This window comes from Eulemur rufifrons, chromosome 6 (genome assembly GCF_041146395.1).
Source record: "Eulemur rufifrons isolate Redbay chromosome 6, OSU_ERuf_1, whole genome shotgun sequence".
Classification (NCBI taxonomy): domain Eukaryota; kingdom Metazoa; phylum Chordata; class Mammalia; order Primates; family Lemuridae; genus Eulemur; species Eulemur rufifrons.
Window position 1 is genome coordinate 49,841,188 of NC_090988.1, and position 22,458 is coordinate 49,863,645.

The 22,458-nt window shown below is 37.0% G+C and overlaps 1 protein-coding gene across 2 annotated transcripts in view; it reads left to right on the top strand.

Annotated features, from left to right (window-relative positions):
- The window catches only part of INTS4 (integrator complex subunit 4), a 96,018-nt gene that overhangs the window by 15,085 nt on the left and 58,475 nt on the right, over positions 1–22,458 (top strand). For both annotated transcript variants that reach the window (XM_069470982.1, XM_069470981.1), the window contains exons 4-8: positions 1,347–1,453; positions 12,381–12,566; positions 14,044–14,094; positions 15,716–15,804; positions 17,544–17,664. In XM_069470982.1, the coding sequence (XP_069327083.1) occupies positions 1,347–1,453; positions 12,381–12,566; positions 14,044–14,094; positions 15,716–15,804; positions 17,544–17,664 (554 nt within the window). The remainder of the gene's footprint in view (positions 1–1,346; positions 1,454–12,380; positions 12,567–14,043; positions 14,095–15,715; positions 15,805–17,543; positions 17,665–22,458) is intronic.

Below are 22,458 nucleotides of genomic sequence, written 5' to 3' on the forward strand. Positions count from 1 at the left end.
GTGTTTTTTCCTGGACCCATCAGTTTTTCAAGTTTGAAGTTCATGAATCTCCTGCTGGAAGACAGAGAAATGCTTGGCTGCTGTGTTCTTGGAGCCAAAGCAGCTGAAGACAGAGTAGGGAGAGGGAGAAAGTGTCTCATTATTCAATATGTTGACTATCCCTTAATCTCCTCTTTTTCACTGTATCTCCTCCCTATTCTTACTTGGTGTCCCCAAAATTGCATCCTTTTTGGTCCAATTTCTACACAGAACAAACCTCCTGTTTCCATGGTCACTTGGCTGTGTAGAATAGGGAAGGGGTTAGGGGCTAAACTGCTGCTTTCTTATTTCTGTTTCTTACAGAGATTCAAACAAATTTCTGCCTCATCCCTGTATTTTGTTTTTGTTTTTAGTCTCCAGTTCCTGAACCTTTCTGGGGTGTTGTGGCTAGAATTTATTTTCTTTGCAGTGATATCCTCCTCAGTAGGTATTTGATGTTAGATTTCTCAGTTTTGCCAATTTCTTCATCTTTCCATCTCTGAAAAATTTGTTTATTTTTTTCAACTATTCACCTTTTTTTCTCCCTTCTTGTCCTTTAAACCCTTTTAATTTCTTTACTCTTATATTAATGAGGTTTTAGGAAAGAGCAAAGATAAACAGATGTGTTCAATGTACTATGTTTAAGTGGAAGTCTTACTAAGAAGTGATCAATCAGAGTTTCCCAAGGTTTAGTCATTCATACATCATGCAGACCAGGTGCCATGGCTCACACCTGTAATCCCAGCACTTTGGGAGGTGGAGGCAGGTGGGTCACTTGAGGCCAGGAGTTTGAGACCAGCCTGGGCAATACAATGAGAACCCCATCTCTACAAAAAAAAAAAAAAAATTTTTTTTTTAATTAGCTAGGTGTGGTGATATATGCCTGTAGTCTTACCTACTCGGGAGGGTGAGGCAGGAGGGTCACTTGAGCCTAGGAGTTTGAGGTTGCGGTTAGCTATGATTGTGCCACTGCACTTTAGCCTGGGCAACAGAGCAAGACAACCCATCTCTAAAAAACAACAAAAACTATAATATATATGCCCTACTGGGGAATTTGGACTTCATTTTGAAGGCAATGAAAAACTCTTTAATCAGTCAAGCACTAAACGTTTTTGGAGCACCTACTATTTGTACAGGATTATGCCCAATCCTTCAGAGGACTAAAAAATTTAGATGCAATCCCTTTGGGAACTTAGATTTTGGTTAAGGGGATGAAGGATCAGTAGAACCCAGCTGACGAAAATCTACATTCTTCCCCCAAGTAAATTAGTTTCTATAGTGATCTCCTTTTGAAATTCTGCAACCCAACTTTACGTCTTCCTTTCTAGAGTCTCATCAAGTCCTAGCTCAACTGCTGGACACTCTGCTTGCAATTGGCACTAAACTACCAGAGAATCAAGCTGTCCAGATGCGATTAGTTGATGTAGCTTGCAAGGTAAGCATAAGGTGGTCTGCCTTATTGAACTATTTTGCGTTATTGGACAGGTGGTAGGAGCTGTAAAATCTGCTCAGGTCCATCCTAAACTTGTAACTGAGGATTGCCAAGGACTTTTAATGGTTTTTAGAGCTTCCTCATTTTTTTCTCTCTTGGTATTGGGTTAGGAATAAAGTTAAGTAACTTGTTATAAAATGAATTTCCTCATCCTCCCAAAAGAAATGAAAACACTTACAATACACAGCTACTGTGTATAGTGTGCCTAATAATGCACTCTGCTTATTATGGTTCTTTGTATTTTGTTTTTCATTTGGTCCTCACAATCCTTTAGGTAAATACTGTTATCCCTGTTTTATAAGGGTGGAAATTAAGATTTAAATTGTCCAAGTTTTCACAGCTAGGAGGTTATAGAACCAGGGTATAAACTCTGGTTTCTCTGACTCCAAACCCATGTTCTTTTTATTATGCCTTGTTGCTTCAATAAACAGACCAACTAGACATAAGCACCTTTATGGGAAAATTTTTTAAGTTCTTTATTTCTGATTATAAGAGAAAAATACATGTACATTATTTGTGCCTTTTGATTTAATTTGGAGCTTAATTAGCCTCTTTGTGCATAAATAGCAGCCCTTAGAAACTTGTATTAATAGAATTGGTTTTACATTTAATCTTTTTTTTTTTAATTTACTTTTATTTCATCTTATTTTTTTTAGAGTCAGGGTCTCACTCTGTTGCCCAGGCTGGAGTGCAGCAGTGTAACTGTTCATAGTTCACTGTAGCCTTGAACTTCTGGGCTCAAATTATCTTCTCACCTCCTGAGTGGCTGGGACTGTAGGCATGCGCCACCATGCCTGGCTACTTTTAATCTTTTTGATAACTTTATTTTGAGAATATAAGAAGATAAGTATGTTTAAATTGTGTAACAGTATTATATTCATGGAATTAGAGAGGTATTTCAGAGCCCTAAGAAAGATTACTTCATTTATCTAAAAAAAACAGACATATATAAAAGCAGAAACACTTAGGAAAGTATAATACCAAAAACCTAAGTGAAAAAAACTAGGGGTTATATGTGTGAGAGAGTAAGTATATCTCCTGTGTGAGAGAAAATATATATCTATGAAGTCGTGCTTGTGAGAGGTGCCATACTAAGTGGGTTTTTCTTACAGTAACAATTTCTTAAATTTTCTTTAAATATATTTTTATTATAAAAGTTTATATTCAGCCTGAGCAAGAGCGAGATCTTGTCTCTACAAAAAAATAGAAAAATTAGCTGGGTGTGGTGGTGTGTGCTTGTAGTCCCAGCTACTCAGGAGGCTGCGGCAGGAGGATTGCTTGAGCCAGGAGTTTGAGGTTGCTGGGAGCTATGGTAATGCTACTGCATGCTAGCCCTGGGGACAGAGTGAGACCTTATCTCAAAATAAACCCAAAAAACAAACAAACAGAAGGTTTATACTCACAGAAAATTTGGAAAGATATTGAAACGTATGAAGAAAAAACTACACTTACAATTCACTACTCACAGGTAACCATTATTAGTCTTTTGATGTACTGCTTTCTGATTTTTTTTCTGTACACAGACTGCTATTTTTTATTTTTATTTTTTTCCCATTACATGTACATATTGCATAATGGTGAAGTCGGGGCTTTTGTATACACATCACTTGAAATTTGCTATTTTTTAACACATAGTTGTAATCATAGTCTATACATAATTTTGCCCTTTTTTTGCTAACATTATAGCAGAAGTATTTTTCTTCTATTGTATGTGTTTTGTAAACATAATTTTTAATGGCTGTGTGATATTTTGTCCAATCATTAAACCATAGTTTAACCATTTGCCTATTACTGAATATATTGTAACAATTTATTTAATTGGAAATAATACTACAGGGAATATTGTTATTCTAAAATGTTTTCTGTATTTAAAAGTATTTCTTAAACACAGATTGTCAAAAGTAGAATTACTAATTGAAAGCATTTATATTTTTTTAAGGCTTTTTTTTTTTTTCTGAAACAGAGTCTCATTCTGTTGCCCAGTCTAGAGTGCCATGACGTCAGCCTGGCTCACAGCAACCTCAAACTCCTGGGCTCAAGCAATCCTCCTGCCTCAGCCTTCCGAGTAGCTGGGACTACAGGCATGCACTACCTGCACTACCATGCCTGGCTAATTTTTTCTATATATTTTTAGTTGTCCAGCTAATTTCTTTCTATTTTTAGTTTAGTAGAGATGGGGGTCTCGCTCTTGCTCAAGCTGGTCTCAAACTCCTGAGCTCAAAGGATCTACCTGCCTTGGCCTCCCACAGAGCTAGGATTACAGGCGTGAGCCACCATGCCCGGCCTAAGGCTCTTAATAGTTTTAATCAAATTGTTTCCAAAGGGTTCCAGTTTATATGCCCACAAGCAGTATAATGAGAGTGCCTAATTTCACTGCATCATTCCAGCATTGTATATTAATGTTTCAAAACCAAAGATAAACCTGTTAATTTCGTAGGAGGAAAATGATATTTCATTTTTCAAAGAAATGTTTTTAGAAAGACTACTTATGAGTTTTCTTCTTCATTAGTTTTTTCTTTAGTTGTATTTTTTTCTCTTGGGAATGAACTTTTCATGTCCTTTGCCAGTTTATTATATGGTGTTTTTGAGGTTTTTTTTTTTTTTTTTTTACCATTTGTAGAGGATTTTAATAGAGGGTAAAAAATTGAACCATTTGAAAATGGCAGATCTGCCACAAGCTTTTTCAGACTCAAGTAAATAAAGGATACCTGTGATTCATAGTTATAGCCACTGTTTCTATTCCCTGATACCATATTTGTCTATGACTATCATACAATGTGCCTAAAAGTTTTTTTTATTGATATATAATTTATATACACAACATTCACTCTTTGAATAAAAAAATACAAAGTATTTCCTCCAACTGCAATGGGATGAAATTGAACATCAGTTAACAGAAATTTAGGAAACCCACAAATATGTGGAAATTAACATACTCTTGTATAACCAATGGGTCAAAGAAGAAATCAAAAAGGAAGTTAGAAAATACTTTCAGATGAATGAAATTGAAGACATAATGCAGCTAAAGCACTGCTTAGAGAAGTTTATAGCTGTAATTGTCTATAGTGAAAAAAAAAAGAAGATCTCAAATCAGTAACCTAACCTTCCACCTCAAGACACTGGATAAAGAAGAGCACAATAAACCTAAAGTATGCAGAAGGAAGGGAATAATAAAGATTAGAGTAGAAATTAATGAATTAGAGAGTAGAAAAACAACGGAGATAATAGTCAATGTAATCAAATTTGGTTCTTTGAAAAGATCAATAAAATTGACAAACCTTTAGTTATATTGACTAAGGAAGAAAGAAGGCTGAAATTACTTGACTAAGAAATGAGAGGATATTACTACAGACCCGACAGAAATAAAAAGGATTATAAAGAAATACTATGTAGAATTGTATACCAATAAATGAGATTACTTAGTTGAAATGGACAAATTGCTAGAAAGACAAAAACTGCTGAAACTGACTAAAAAAGTAGGCAATCTAAATAGTCCTATAACAAGTGAAGAGATTGAATTAGTAGTAAAAAAGCAAACAACAAAAAAACCCACTTACAGTGAAAAGCTGAGGCCCAGATGGCTTCACTGGTGAATCCTACCAAATATTTAGATAAGAATTAATACCAATTCTTTACAGACTCTCCCAAAAAAATAGGACAGGAGGGAAGACTTTCCAATTCATTCTGAGTCCAGTATTACTCTGTTACCAGAAGCAGACAAAAGACATCACGTCAACAGAAAACTGTAAGCCAGGCATGGTGGTGCATACCTGTAGCCCCAGCTACTTTGGAGCCGTGGTGGGAGGATCTCTTGAGCCTAGGAGTTCAAGCCTGCAGTGGGCTATGATCGTGCCACTGTACTCCAGCCTGGGCAACAGAGTGAAACCCTATCTCTTAAAAAAAAAAAAGAAAGAAAACTACAGACCAATGTTTCTTATGAATATGAATGGATACAAATATCCTTAATGAAATACTGGCAAATCAAATCCTCCAACAACGTATAAACACAGGGTTGTACACCATGACCAAGTGGGATTTATTCCAGAGATGCAAGGTTGATTTAATATGTGAAAATAAATTAATGTAATATACCATAACAATATAATAAAGGATAAAAACACATGATTATCACAGTAGATATAGAAAAAGCATTCAGCAAACTAACATCTTTTCATTATAAGAACATTAAAAATATCTGGAATAAAATGGAACTTCCTCATGCACATAAAGTGCATCTACAAAAAAACTGATAGCTAACATCATACTAATTTTGATAGAGTGGATGCTCTACCCCTAAGATGAGAAATAAAATAAATATGTCATTGCATTTCTCTCCAATTCTGTTTAACTTTGTACTAGAGGTTCTTGCTAGGCTATTAGGCAAGAAAAAAAGAAAAGGCATCCATCTTGGAAAGGAAGAAGTAAAATTCTCTCTCTCTATATATATTTAGAGGTGACGTGACCTTCTATATAGAAAATCTTAAAGAATCCTCTAAAAACCTATTAGAAGTAATAAATGAGTTTAGCAAGGTTGCAGGATACAAGGTCAATATACAAAAGATCAGTTGTATTTCCGTACATTTTCAAGGAACACTATGAAAATAAAATCAGGAAAACAATCCATTTACAGTAGCATCAAAAATAATAAATGCTTATGAATAAATTTAACAAAAGAAGTACAAAACTTATGCTCTGTGAACTATATGGAATTTCAAAGGAAATTAATAGTCCTGAAAAAGAACAAAGTAAGAGGATTCAAACTTGGCAGTTATTTCACAACTTAACTGCAAAGTACCAGTAATCAAGACACAATGGTACTGTGTAAAAATGGACATAAAGATCAATAGAATATGGCGGGGCGCGGTGGCTCATGCCTGTAATCCTAGCACTCTGGGAGGCCGAAGCGGGAGGATCGCTCAAGGTCAGGAGCAGCCTGAGCAAGAGTGAGACCCCGTCTCTACTAAAAATAGAAAGAAATGATTTGGACAGCTAAAAATATATGTAGAAAAAAATTAGCCGGGCATGGTGGCGCATGCCTGTAATCCCAGCTGCTTGGGAGGCTGAGGCAGAAGGATTGCTTGAACCCAGGAGTTTGAGGTTGCTGTGAGCTAGGCTCACGCCATAGCACTCTAGCCCAGGCAACATAGTGAGACTCTGTCTCCAAAAAAAAAAAAAAAAAAAAAGAGATCAACAGAATAGAATTGAGAGTCAAGAAATAAACCCATGTGTCTTTGGTCAACTGATTTTCAGTGAGGATGCCAATACCATTCGTTGGAGAAAAAAATAGTTTTTTCAACACATGGTGCTGGGACAACTAGCTATCCACATACAAAAGAAGGAAGCTGGAACTTACATCATATACAAAAATTAACTCAAAATGAATCAGACCTAAATATGCAGCCTAAAACTATAAACTCCTTGGAAGAAAACAGCGGTAAATTTTCATAAACCTGGATTTTTTTTTTTTTTTTTTTTTTTTTGAGACAGAGTCTTGCTCTGTTGCCCAGGTTGGAATGCCGTGGCATCATCCTAGCTCACAGCAACCTCAAACTCCTGGGCTCAAGCAATCCTCCTGCCACAGCCTCCTGAGGAGCTGGAACTACAGGCACATGCCACCATGCCCTGCTAATTTTTTCTGTTTGTAGTAGGGATGGGGTCTTGCTCTTGCTCAGGCTGGTCTCCAACTCCTGAACTGAAGTCATCCTCCCGCCTCAGCCTCCTAGAGTGCTAGGATTACAGGCGTTAGCCACCACACCCAACCCATGAACTGGGATTTGGCAGTGGATTATTAGATATGACAAAAGCACAAGTAACAAAAGAAAAAAATAGATACATTTGGTTCCATCAAAGTTGAAAACTTGTTCTTCTTAGAACACAAGAAAGTGGAAAGACAATCTACAGAATGGGGAAAAATATTTATAAATCATGAAGAGGGACTTGTATCCGGACTATTTAAAGAATTCTTACAACCCAATAATAAAAATACACGTAACCCAATTAGAACTCAGGCAAAAGATCTGAATAGACATTTCTCTAAAGAAGATATACAAAAAGGCTAAACACATAAAGATGGTCAACGTCATCAGTCACCAGGCAAATGCAAATCAAAACCACAATGAGATGCTATAATAAAAAACAGACTGACCTCTAGGATGGCTATCATAAAAAAGAGTTCTTGTCCATTGTTGATGTGAATGTAAAATGGCTCAGCTTCTTTGGAAAACAGTCTGGCAGTTCCTCAAAAAATTAAACATAGACTTACCATATGACCCATCAATTCTACTTGCAGATTTTTACCAATGAACTAAGACATATTCACTCAAAAATTTGTGTATGAATGTTTATAGCAGCATTATTCACAGTAGTCAAAGGTGAACGCAACCCAAACGACCATCAACTGATGAATTGACAAATAAAATACAATGGAATATTATTTGGCCAGTAATAGGAATGAAATTCCAATACATTCTATCTACAACTTGGTTGAATCTTGAAAACATTGTGCTAAGTGAAAGAAGTCAGGCACAAATGACCACATATTGTATGATTGTGTTTATGTTAAATTTCCACAATGGGTAAATCTACAGAGACAGAAAGTACATTAGTAGTTGCTTAGGGTAAGGGATAACAGGGTTAGGCAGTTAATAGCAAAAGGTTACAGAGTGTCTTGGGCGGGGGGTGGGCAGCTACGTTTCTGAAATGATGAAAATGTTTGATAACTGGTGATGATCATACATATGAATGAATATACTAAAAATCAAATTGTACATGTTAATTGGGTAAATTGCATCATGTGTGCATCGCATCTTTATAAGGTTATTCTTTCTTTTTTTTTTTTTTTTTTTTTGAGACAGAGTCTCACTCTGTTGCCCGGGCTAGAGTGAGTGCCGTGGCGTCAGTCTAGCTCACAGCAACCTCAAACTCCTGGGCTTAAGCGATCCTACTGCCTCAGCCTCCCGAGTAGCTGGGACTACAGGCATGTGCCACCATGCCCGGCTCATTTTTTTTTTTGTATATATATATTTTAGTTGTCCATATAATTTCTTTCTATTTTTAGTAGAGACGGGGTCTCACTCTTGCTCAGGCTGGTCTCAAACTCCTGACCTCGAGCGATCCACCCGCCTCGGCCTCCCAGAGTGCTAGGATTACAGGCGTGAGCCACCACGCCCGGCCTTTATAAGGTTATTAAAAATTTATCCTTTAGTGAATTTTGGTGACTCTATCAGTAGATTGATTCCACTTTTTGGTTATTTTGGATAATGCAGGTAAGAATTTTTCATTTACAAGTTTTTGTTTGGATGTATGTTTTCACTTATCTTGAGTATAGACTTTGGAGTGGAATTGCGGGATCGTATGGTAATTTTATGTTTAACTTTTTAATGAAATTGTGATAAAATACACATAAAATTTACCATCTCAACCATTTTAAAGTGTGCAGTTTAGTGGCATTAAGTTGGCACAACATTCACAATGTTGTGCAACCTTCACCACCATTCATTCACAGAACTCTTCATATTGCAAAATTGGAACTCTGAACCTATTAAACAGTAACTCCCATTTCTCCCTCCCCTAGTCCTTAGCAAGCACCATTCCATTTTCTGTCTCTATAAATTTAACTATTCTAGAGACTTCATATAAGTGGAATCATATAATATTCTGTGTCTAGCTTATTTTACTTATAATGTCCTCAAAGTTCATTTACATTGTAGCATGTGTCAGAATTTTTTTCTATTTTAAGGCTGAATACTATTCCATTATATGTATATGAGACATTTTGTTTATCTGTTCTTTTCCTGATAGACACTTGGGCTGCTTCTACCTTTTGGCTCTTATGAATAATGCTGCTACTATGTACGTGGGTGTACAAACATCTCTTCAAGTCCCTGCTTACAGTTATTTTGGGTATTATTTTGGACTGAATTATGTCTCTCCAAATTCATATGTTGAACTTCTAACCGCCAGTGTAACTGTGTTTGGAGATAGGGCCTTTCAGGAAGTAAATAAGGTTAAATGATGTCATAAGAGTGCGAAGTCCTAATCCAAAGGACTAAGAGAAAGAGACGAGAATTCTCCTTCCCCATGCACGTGGGAGAGGCCATGTGAGGACACAGTGAGTGGGCAGTTGTCTGCAAGTCAGGAAGAGAGCCCTCACCAGGAACTGAATTTGCCAATACCTTGATCTTGGACTTCTAGACCCAGAACTGTGAGAAAATAAATTTCTGTTGTTTAAGCTACCCAGCCTTTGGTATTTTGTTATGGCAGCCCTTATTGAGGTATTTACTGAGAAGTGAAATTGCCAGACGATATGGTAGTTTTATTTTTAATTTTTTGAGGAACAGCCAAACTGTTTTCCATAATGACTGTACTGTTTTACACCACTACCATCAATGTACCAGGGTTCCAATTTCTCCATATTCTGACAGGACTTTTTTTTTCATTTTAACAGTAGCTATCCTAATGGATATGAAGTATTATCTTATTGTGGTTTTGATTTGCATTACCTAATGATTAGTGATTAGTCTTATTAAGCATCCTTTCACATGCTTATTGGCCATCTATATATCTTCCTTGGAGAAATGAGTTTCTTTAAGGAACTCACGAGCCAGTAGTGACACTTATAAAGTAAATACTATACATTATAATATGCTTCATGCACTAACAGGCGTACCTATAAGTTATAAACATTGTTCAGAGGAAGGAGTGAAAAAAAGTCTTTGGGGGTAAGTGGAGAAGTATTAAGGAAAGCATTCTGGAAGAGGTGACATCTCTCTTCAGTTTTGAAAGACAAATAGTAGTTTGTCAAGTAGGTAATATTAGGGTCAGGATTTCTTAATTAAGATTATTTTAATTGCTTCAAAAGATGATGTGGGGTAGGGGGTAGGGGGCTTAACCAAATTAGAGAATTCAGTGAGGGTTTTCTAAAGAAAATGATAGTTGAGTTTAGATTTTAATATTTTTTCCCTCTGCTCCTGAAACTAGCCATTTCTCTAAGGAGCTCTGTGAACCCATGTTTTTAACAACTCCCATTCACTTTTCTCCTCATCAGTGTCTTTCACGCTGAAGAGCATGATCCATTAGTAGGTAATGTAATCAATTTCATGGGACACGATTAATTTTTTTATGATTGATATTTTTTGAAAACAAAATACAAATATCAGAGTACATCACAAAATGGAAGCGTATTTTTTTTAGAGTAAATATTGTTTTGTTAAACTTTCTATGTATGTGTTTTTATGTGCTATGTTCCAATATGATGTGTATTTCTTACAATGGTCTCAGTCAAAAAAAGTTTGAAAGCCGGAGTTCCACATTATTTTTTGTCACCTGATGTACATACTCATTTCTTCAAAGTATTTTTAGTTCCTGTAACTGCATTATGCAAATATCTTGTTTTAGTAGCATTGGAGTAGGGTATCCAAGAGGGAAAACATAATTTATTAAAAATGCTGGTGAGAAAAGCTAATATGAAAAAGGTTAATATTAATAGTACTAAATGTTGACAAGGATATGGCACAACTGAAACATTTATGCAGCACTGGTGGGAGTGTAAATTAGTACAATCATTTTGGAAAACTATTTGGCGGTATCTTCTTAAGCTGCATATATGCATGTCCTATGGCCCAGCAGTTCCGCTCCTAAGTGTATAGTCAACAAAAATGTGAACATGTGCACCAAAAGCCACATACAAGAATAATCATAGTAGCATTATTCAAAATAGCCAAAGACTAGAAATAACTCAAATATCCATGAACAGAAAGGCTAAATAAATTTTAGCATATTTACAAATGAATACCGTGCCATACCATGGATGAATCTCACTAACATAACAGTAAGCAAAAGAAGCCAGATACTGTTTGAGTTTATAAAATACAAAGCTAAGCAAAATCAATTATGTGTTAGAAGTCAGGATAGTAACTATTTTTGGTGGTGATGGTGTGGTGGGGTAGTTGCTTGGAGGAGGCAGGTGGGGTGCTTTTAGAGTGTTGGTTATATACTATTTATCTGGGTGCTTGTTATATGTGTGTATTCACTTTGTGAAAATTGAGCTGTACGCTTAAGATTTGTGCAGATTTTGGTATGAGTATTAAAAGTTTTAAAAATATATACATTTTTGTCTTGTTTTAAAGTTTGATAGCAAAGGCTGAGCGCGGTAGCTCATGCCTGTAATTATAGTACTTTAGGAGGCCAAGACAGGAGGATTGCTTGAGCTTAGGAGTTTGAGACCAGCCTGAGCAAGAGCGAGACCCCCACCTCTACAAAAAATAGAAGAATTAGCCAGTCATGGTGGTGTGTGCCTCTAGTCCCAGGTACTTGAGAGGCGGAGACAGGAGGATTGCTTGAGCTCAGGACTTCAAGACCAGCCTTAGCAAGAGTGAGACCTCTTCTCTACCAAAGGTAGAAAAAAATTAGCCAAGTGTAGTGGTGGGCTTCTGTAGTCCCAGCTACTCAGGAGGCTGAGGCAGGAGGATCCCTTGAGCCCAGGAGTTTGAGGTTGAAATGAGCTATGATGATGCCATTGCACTCTACCCAGGGCGGCAGAGTGAGACTTTGTCTCAAAAAAAAAAATTTTTTTTGATAGCAAATAAATGTAATTCAGGGACAAATTTTAAAGTGCCTACTTTGTATAAGGTAAAATGCCAGTGGCTATTGGGAATACAAAGATGAAAAAATGGGGCTCTTAATTTCTAAGGACTCATGCTTTTTGGGGAAGACACATACTTAAATAACATGATGCTGGAAAGACTGTGGTGAGAGTATAGTGTTTGAAACCATCCCTAATGTTGATGCAGTGCTTTTGTTTCTGGTTTCGTGTTTGTTTGTTTTTCAAGATATCTTAATCATGTCCTTTTGTTTGTCTTTTTTTATATAGCACTTGACAGATACCTCTCATGGTGTAAGAAATAAGTGCCTACAATTACTTGGCAATCTTGGCTCTTTGGAGAAAAGTGTCACAAAAGATGCAGAAGGCTTAGCTGCCAGAGATGTCCAGAAAATTATAGGGGATTACTTCAGTGACCAAGATCCACGTGTCAGAACAGCAGCTATAAAAGCCATGGTAAATTTGATTATGGAAACTAATTGGGGATAGTTTTCATTTGGGGTTCCCCTACTTTTTTTAAGTTCATGACTAGTGCTGCCTTGGCTATATTCTGAATCTCCCCAGCATATACCTTATGCACACTTTCAGGAAGGTATTACTGGTGGTAACACAGAACTCAACTGTACACATTCCTGTATAACAAATGACTTTTCTGGTAGCTTTCATTTGTACTTCTGAAACATGAAAGGTGCAACCTGTACCTGTTACAATTCCTTCAGCAGGGAGGGATGTGACTTAGTATTATATTATTACAGGGAGAAATGGTAACCACTTCTTTCTTAGCCTTCAGATCATTATTTCATGTTTTTCTAGTATCCCCTTGGAACAGTCCATGGATTAGGTTTATTAAATGCTTGACTATTTCTACTGAAAGTCTTTGACCAGGTTTCTTACTTATTTATTTATTTATTTACATTAGTATAAATTTATGGTGTACATGTGTAATTTTGTTACATGGATAAATTGCATAGTGGTGAAGTCAGGGCTTTTAGCATATCCATCACCAGAATAATGTACATTGTACTCATTAAGTAATTTCTCAACATCCACCCCACCCCCACCCCCAACACTTCTGAGTCTCCATTCTCTGTCATTTCCACACTTCTGTCCAGGTGTACACATTATTTAGCTCTTACTTACAAGTGAGAGCATGCAGTATTTGTCTTTTTGCATCTGTGTTGTTTCACTTATGATAATGGCCTCCAGTTCCATTCATGTTGCTCATAAGACATGATTTCATTCTGTTTTATGACTGAATAATATTCCACTGTGTATCACATTTTCTTCATCCAGTCATCCATCCATTGATGGACACTTAATTGATTGCCAATCTTTGCTATTGTGAATAGTGCTGTGACAAACATGAGTGCAGGTATCTGTAAGGTTTCTTTGAAGTAGCCGGCGCCAGAGAAAGAAAGACGAGCAGCGTTGAAAGGGATAAGTAAAGAGGCTTTATTGGGGTGCCCCCGGGTGGGGGTAATGAGTCCTTGAGAGAGGGACCCGGGCGAGCCTCACGGGACCCATGGGACCCAGAGAAGCCACGCCGCCCAGAAGTCTGAGTGGGTTTATATAGCTTTTTAGGGCTGGGGGATGGGAGTTTCTTCACCAGGAGATGTCGGTGCGAGGAGTGAGGACTTTCTTTGTTTCAGCTTTGGGACGGGTATTGAGGGACAGGAGGAGCCGCCTCTTTTTTCATTAGGGAAGGGAGGGGTGCCTGCCACCAGCCTTACAGTATCTTTTTGATGTAATGATTTCTTTTCCTTTGGGTAGATACCCAGTAGTAGGATTGGTTTCTTATTTATATAACACTGAGTTTGGCTAAAGGAATTATGTCAGTGTGTTATAATAGGGGAAAATATGTGAGATTATAAGAAGACATTGGAAATACTGATCTTTTTCTCCTAAATACTTAAACCATATCTTTATTGTCTAGCTGCAGCTCCATGAAAGAGGACTGAAATTACATCAAGCAATTTATAATCAGGTACCTTAAATAATTATCATCTGGAAGGAGAGGGAAGTTATTATGAAGCTGGGAGGATGGCACTTTGGTTTTTGGAATTTGAAAACGTAAGGATTTAGCTGGCTGATAATGGCAACATAAATCGGGGTGATTGTTTAGTCGTACCCAAAACATACTTTTCAGGGAGAGAACAGGGGATATGTAATTGTATAGCACTAATACATGTGAGAAGGACTTTTAGGAGGATTTGAGTAGCTCAATATGAATACCAGAGTTCATGAAGAAAAGCTTAGTATTTAGAATAAGGAAAGTGGGTAGTCTTGTTGATCTCTGTTTGGGCCATACATTAAGTCATTTCTGGACACCACACTTGACAAACTGGAGTGTATCTGGAGAAAGGTGACCAAGACCATGGGATCATATAAAAAGATGTCATATGATATATCTCTGTTTGGGCCATGCATTAAGTCATTTCTGGACACCACACTTGACAAACTGGAGTGTATCTGGAGAAAGGTGACCAAGACCATGGGATCATATGAAAAGATGTTATATGATATATTATTGATAAAGAAAGGCTTGATGAAGTTACAGAAAAGCTGATTGACAGCCCAACCAAAAGGCCTTACAGGGTGATATTTCCCTTGGAGAATAAATGAATGAATCTGGTAACAGACAATCTAAATCCATGCTCAGAGATCAGATTTTCTTAGCCTACCAAAAGTGGTTTTATTTCAGGGGAAGATGGCAATTAGCCAAGCTCCAATATCTGCTCTGTAAACCAAGTTTATTATTTTACAAAATGGAGTAGAGTGGGTCCAGGATGCTTGTGTTGGTGTGACCATGATTTTCTCTTCCTATTGGGAAATTATATGGGAAGCCAAATAATTAAAGTTAACTAGGAGAGTAAGGACTCAGAGGAAGGAAAGTTAGTTGGCTGATTCAGATGTTTGGTGGCATAAGATTATATCAGTAATCTAGGCAAGCAGTAATGAGAACTCAAGGAAGTGAAGATGGAATGATAGTATAGGATTTGAGATATAAGGTAGAATATGGTTCCATAATGAGTTTAGTTTGGTTATGTGGCGTTTGAAAGGTTGATGGGACATCTGTGAAGGAAGTTCCAGGCCACAGGTAGTTAGGAAGGTCTGGAGATCAGGGGAAATCAGAGCTGAAAGTGGATATTTGGAGCCATCGATATCTAGGGATTATGGGGATACTCAAGAAGTGTAAGTGAATTGAAACAGAGGCCAATGATTTTAGACCAAAGTAAACAGAAATGTGTGCTTTGATTTTTATAGGCGGGGAGAAAAACCCATCTTTGGTATTTGAACCTTTGAGAGCAGTATTATGGGCTCCCAGCAAGCTTTGCTAGATTTGATGCTATTCTAGATGGTTTTTGTGCTGTCAGTCTATGTGGTTCTGCCTTCAGACATGGGGAAGAGCTCATAGTCAGAATACAGCCAGAGCAACTGACAGAGGCCAAGCATTCTTTGTTGGGCAAAGATTCAAGAAGTTAAAACCACCCACAAGTACTTTATTTGGCATCCTTATCCAGCCACCCTATCTTCATTTCAAAAATAATTTGAACATTTCCTGCAAGGACACAGAGCTAATAGACTTTTGGAATCCTTCTTTGCAGGCCTGTAAGTTGCTCTCTGATGACTATGAACAAGTGCGCAGTGCTGCAGTCCAGCTTATCTGGGTTGTCAGTCAGCTCTATCCTGAAAGGTAAGTGTGAGTGTAAGCCAGCTTTTGTTCATTGCTGAGCCATTTCTCTCTTCTCACCATGCAAAAAGCCCATCTCTAGAAAAGGAATGTTGGTTAGATTTTTAGAAGGCGTTGTGAACTAGGGGAAAAGCACAGGCCCTGAAAATCAGGATGCTTGGTCCTCATTTTTCATCTCTGATAGAAACTTTCTGTGCACCCTGGGAAAGATACTTCATTTCTTTGGCTCACAATCTTCTCATCTGTAAGCGATGAAATTGGGATATCTTCCTTTTTTTTTTTTTTTTTTTTTTTTGAGACAGAGACTTGCTTTTTTGCCCAGGCTAGAGTGCTGTGGTGTCAGCCTAGCTCACAGCAACCTCAAACTCCTGGGCTCAAGCAATCCTTCTGCCTCAGCCTCCTGGGTAGCTGGGACTACAGGCATGCGCCACCATGCCCGGCTAATTTTTTTAATATATATTTTTAGTTGTCCAGCTAATTTCTTTCTATTTTTTTAGTAGAGACGGGGTCTCCGTCTTGCTCAGGGTGGTCTCGAACTCCTGAGCTCAAACGATCCATCTGCCTCGGCCTCCCAGAGTGCTAGGATTATAGGTGTGAGCTGCCGTGCCGGCCTGGGATATCTTTCTTAAGTGCTTTTCAGCACTTTAAAATAAATCTTTAGAATTGTTTGGGACCCGTTTTAATTTCATTTGGTTTAGGCCAAATGCCAGATAAAGATACCAGGTGAGTTTGAGAAAAATGATCCCTTATGCACTGTTTCCCTAGTTAAAAATGTTTTCACAGCAATGAGATCATTGATTCTCACAGTGATTCTTTGAGGTGGAAAGAAAAATATTTATTCTATTTTATAGAAGAGCTCCTTTTATAGGAAAAAGAGGTGTTCTTTCCTCTTTATTAAACTGCCAAAATTTGAAAACCAGAATGAGTTAATAAACCTATAGGAGTAGGCTCCATTTGTAGTTTTTTAGGATTTAGACACATACACAGATAAAGACTAATTGGAGGCCGGGCGCGGTGGCTCACGCCTGTAATCCTAGCACTCTGGGAGGCCGAGGTGGGCGGATCGTTTGAGCTCAGGAGTTCGAGACCAGCCTGAGCAAGAGCGAGACCACATCTCTACTAAAAATAGAAAGAAATTATATGGACAGCTAAAAATATATATAGAAAAAATTAGCCGGGCATGGTGGTGCATGCCTGTAGTCCCAACTACTCGGGAGGCTGAGACAGGAGGATCCCTTGAGCTCGGGAGTTTGAGGTTGCTGTGAGCTAGGCTGATGCCACGGCACTCACTCTAGCCTGGGCAACAGAGTGAGACTCTGTCTCAAAAAAAAAAAAAAAAAGACTAATTGGAGATTGGCTTTCCTTTTAGGACCTGAGTGGCGAGTAGGCTTTCTATTGATTTATTATGAGATTTACTGTATGTGCAGCAGTTCAGTTATAGGAGATGTTGAACTTAAGGATATAACATACTCTGTGATAGCTAGTTTTTGGTATCTTCATAAATCTCTGAGCCTTTGGTTGGTTACCTAGTTTTAAGACACTGAAAATTTGCAACACAACTAAAAGGGTTTCTTCATACTCCTGCAGTGATTTATTTTACTCTGAAATATATTTTATCATTATAGGGTATGAACTATTCAATTATCATTTCCATGTATGTCAGTCTTCATTGGTCATTCTCAGTTTATTGAATCTGCAGCCTTAGGCTCATGTTGTATCGTATGTGATTTCTTTTAATTTAGCATTGTCCCAATCCCTTCTTCTAATGAAGAAATTCGCTTAGTTGATGATGCATTTGGAAAAATTTGTCACATGGTCAGTGATGGCTCCTGGGTGGTTCGTGTTCAAGCTGCAAAGCTATTGGTAAGTTACATTTTCTTTAATGAACACATTGCTTGTTAAGTTTTTCCAAACATTCTGAGAAAGTACAGATAGGGGCAATGTGACCCACATTTACAAACTCCAGAATTTCTTTTAATATAGAAAGGAATAACTCATTCTCCTATAGAAAAATAGCCTTTTAGAACTAGAAGAAAATCTTTAAGATAATCCTATTTGTTAGCATCTGAGATAGCCAATGCCTAGAGAAAAAGGAAAATAATAATAAAAATAGTTGCTACTATTTATTAAACACCTGCTATATCATAGATATTATTGAAGGGGGCCCTTTGTATACATTTTCTCATTTACTCTTCATTATAATCCTGCAAGATAGATGTTACTCTGTCAGTTTTCCAGATGAGAAAACTGAGGCTCTGAGGAGTTAAGTAAATTTTCCAGCTTATACAGATAGAAAATTGTAGAGTGAGCTTCAAATCCCAATCTTCTGTCTTTTTAGTCCAATGCTTTCCTACTGTTTTATTTTTGAGGACCCATAGCACATTTATCAAAAATTTTTAACTTTTTAGGGATAAAACTGTCTTGTAGTAGAAAGACTGTTGGCCTGATAGTCAGCCTTATTTTATATCTGTGTTACCTTGGACATGTTACTCCATCTTAGTATCAAGTTTCCTCATCTATTAAGTGGGGTTCTAATATCGCTCATGTTTACCTAGCAGGGTTATCATGATGCTCAAATGAGATACTGTCTATGAAATGTTTATAAACTGGAATGTACCATGCTATGTGGGGTGGATGGGGGTTATAGTATATAAAGGTATGTAAGTATCTATAAAAATGTATATATATGTCACAGCAAGAAAATCTGAGGTTCTTTTTGGGTACTTCCCTTTTGAGGGCCCCCAGCTCTGCCACTCTTAGTAGTAAGGTGGTTGGCTTTGGACCTGCCTGAACGGGACACAGATCCAGTGATAGCTTTAGTGCTATGACCAGTATGTATAGGGGTAACTGCTAAAATCTGTGTGAAGCATTTTCATGAAATAATAAGTTATGTGGATGATTTTGTTATTTCCTGCTTATAGATTATATTGCTTGTCCATAATAGAGTTAAATAAGCCAGCTGTTACTGATTTTATTTCTGAATTCACATTTTAAAACTTTCTTTTAGTTTATGAATATTTTAAAATTCATAACAATTCCATCACTCATCATATCCTTTCATTCAGCTTTTACTGAGCATCTGCAATGAACTCTGGTAGGGGGAGGTGGAAGATGTTTTAAAGAAATAATTTAATGATATATCTTTACCTGAGTAGGCCATTTAGAAAGGTAATCCTTAAAGCAGAATCAGTCAAAATTTTCACTTTTGTACCCCGTAGGATTTGAAAATTATTTATGTAAAGTTGTGTGAATAATGAATGGTAAATTGAAAGGGTTTCTACTTGAATGACTCTAACTTCAGTTATGTGCTTCATGTTATAATTTCATGATTTTAAATCTAAACAGCTCCAAATTATTTAAGTAATTATGCTTATATTCAGAAGCAATTAATAATCTAATCATGCTAGTATTAGTAATAATAACAATCGCTACTGTTTATCAAGTTCCGGAGCTACTAAGCTAGGCATTTTTAGTCATACACACACACACACACACACACACACACATTCACATATACGTATACACCCACTTCCTTATATACAGGCATATGTATGTGCATACCTACACTTTTGTGTGTACTTTTTGCAAGTAATTATTAATCCTTAAACTCTTTGAAATAGGTATTATATTCTCATTTTATAAATAAGAAAACTAAGGTTTAGAAAAGTGATGTAATTTGTCCAAGACCACGTAGTCAGTAAGTGACAGATTAAGACTTCAAACTTCATGATCTGAAGTCCATGTAGAATCCTTTCCTAGTGAGAGTTCAGGTGTACACATTGGGAGCAGTGGTTGGGCTGTTAAGGCCCTGGTTTACTAGTTTCTCTGTGCAAGCTAAGAGGTAAAGCTGTCCTGTTCCAACTTTCCAGCAGACAAACCTGTGATCAGATAAATAACATGTAATCTTTTTAAAAAAATTATTAATTTTTTAATGGACACATTGTACATATTTATGGGGTATAATTTGATGTTTTGATACATATCTATATTGAGGTGTTGTGGTGAGGACTTTTAAAAGCCTTTCTTCTAGCTATTTTGTAATATACAATATTATACTGTTAACTGTAATTACTCTAATGTGTACATGAACACCAGAATTTATTCTTTTCTATCTAATTGTAACTTTGTACCCATTGTCCAACCTCACCCCATCACGCTCTGCCTCTTTCCCTTCCCAGTCTCTGGTAACCACTGTTATATTCTCTGTCTCTATGATACCAACTTTTTTAAATTTTAAGATTCTATGTATGAATGAGATCATGTGGTATTTGTCTTTTTGTGCCTTGCTTATTTCACTTAACATGTCCTCCAGGTTCCGTGTTGTCACAAATGACAGAATTTCATTCTTTTTATGACTGAATAGTATTCCATTGTGTATATATACATTTTCTTAATCCATTCATCTCTTTTTGGACACTTGGCCATTGTAAATAGTGCTGCAATAAACATGGGAGTGAAGATCCCTCTTTGACATACTGATTTAATTTCCTTTGGATATATACCCAGTAGTGAGATTGCTGGATAATATGCTAGTTGTATTTTTAATTTTTTGAGAGAACTCTGTGCTGTTTTCCGTGATGAGTGTACTAGTTTACAATCCCAACAGTGTGTGAGTGTTTCCTTTTCTTCACATCCTTGCCAACACATTTCTTTTGTCTTTTTGATAATAACCATTCTAACTGGAGTAAGTTGGTATCTCATTGTGGTTTTCATTTGTATTCCCTGATGATTAGTGTCTTAGTCTGTGTCACTACAAAAGAATATCTGAGGCTGCCTAATTTATAAAGAAGCAAGGTTTGTTTGGCTCACAGTTCTGCAGGCTGTACAAGAAGTATGACATCAGCATCTGCCTCTGGTGAGGGCCTCACAAAGCTTCCATTCATGGCGGAAGGTGAAAGGGAGATCACATGGTGATAGGTGCCAGGCTTTTTTCAACAACCAGTTTTCGTGGGAACTAAGTGTGAGAACTCACTCACTCCCTTAAGAATGACACCAAGGCATTAGTGAGGAACCCACCTCCATGATCCAGACATCTCCACCAGGCCCCACCTCCAACATTGAAGATAAAATTTCAACATGAGACTTTGTGGGAACAAACAAACTATATCCAATCTATAGCAACTAGTGATATTGAGAATTTTTTCATAATCCTGTTGGGCATTTGTATGTCTTCTTTTGAGAAATAACTATTCAGGTCTATTGCCCATTTTTTTAACTGGGTTATTTTGGGGACATTGCCATTGAATTATGTTCATGTTCCTTATATATTCTGGATATTAACCCTTTATCAGCTGTATAGTTTGCAAATATTTTTTCCCATCCTGTAGGTTGTCTCTTCACTCTGTTAATAGTTTCCTTTGCTGTGCAAAAGCTTTTTAGTTTTTGAGATCTACTCTCAAATTAAAAAAAAAAGCTTTTAAGCTTGGTATAATTCCATTTGTTTATTTTTGCTTTTGTTTCCTGTGCTTTTGAAGTATTATTTTAAAAATCCTTTCCCAGGCCAATGTCATAAAACGTTTCTCTGTTTTCTTCTAGTAGTTTCATAGTTTGAGATTTTACAGTTAAGTAAGTCTTTAATCCATTTTGAGTTGATTTTCATATGTGGTGAGAAGTAGGGGTCCAGTCTTATTCTTCTGCATGTGGATATCCAGCTTTCCCAGCAACATTTACTGAAGAGACTCATTTCCCCCATGTTTGTTCTTGGAACCTTTGTCAAAAATCATTTGGCTACAGATGTGTGAATTTATTTCTGAGATCTCTGTTCTGTTCCATTGGTCTATATGTCTGCTTTTATGCCTGTACCATACTGTTTTATAGTATTTTTTTTTTTTTTTTTGAGACAGAGTCTCACTTTGTTGCCCAGGCTAGAGTGAGTGCCGTGGCGTCAGCCTAGCTCACAGCAACCTCAAACTCCTGAGCTCAAGGGATCCTCCTGTCTCAGCCTCCCGAGTAGCTGGGACTACAGGCATGCACCACCATGCCCGGCTAATTTTTTCTATATATATTTTTAGCTGTCCATATAATTTCTTTCTATTTTTAGTAGAGATGGGGTCTCGCTCTTGCTCAGGCTGGTCTCGAACTCCTGAGCTCAAACGATCCGCCCACCTCGGCCTCCCAGAGTGCTAGGATTACAGGCGTGAGCCACCGCTCCCGGCCTTTATAGTATGTTTTGAAGTCAGTTAGTGTGATGCCTCTACCTTGGTTCTTTTTGTTCAGGAGTGCTTTGGCTATTTGGGTCTTCTGTGGTTCCATATGAGTTTTAGGATTGTATTTTCTATTTCTTTGAAGAATGTCATTGGTATTTTGATAGGAATTGCATTAAATCAGTAGATTGCTTTGGGTAATATGGCCATTTTTTACAATATTAATTCATCCAATTCATGAACATGTGATATTCTTCCATTTATTTGTATCTTCTCTTAAATTTCTTTTATCAGAGTTTTATAGTTCTCAGTGTAGAGATCTTTTACCTTTTTAGTTAAGTTTATTCCCAGGTATCTTTTTTTTTTAATAGGTATTGTAACTGGAGTGGTTTTCTTAATTTCTTTTTTAAATAGTTCACCCTTAGCATATAGAAACACTACTGATCTTTGTATATAAATTTTGTATTCTGTACCTTTACTGAATTTATTTATTAGCTTTAACAGTTTTTTGGTG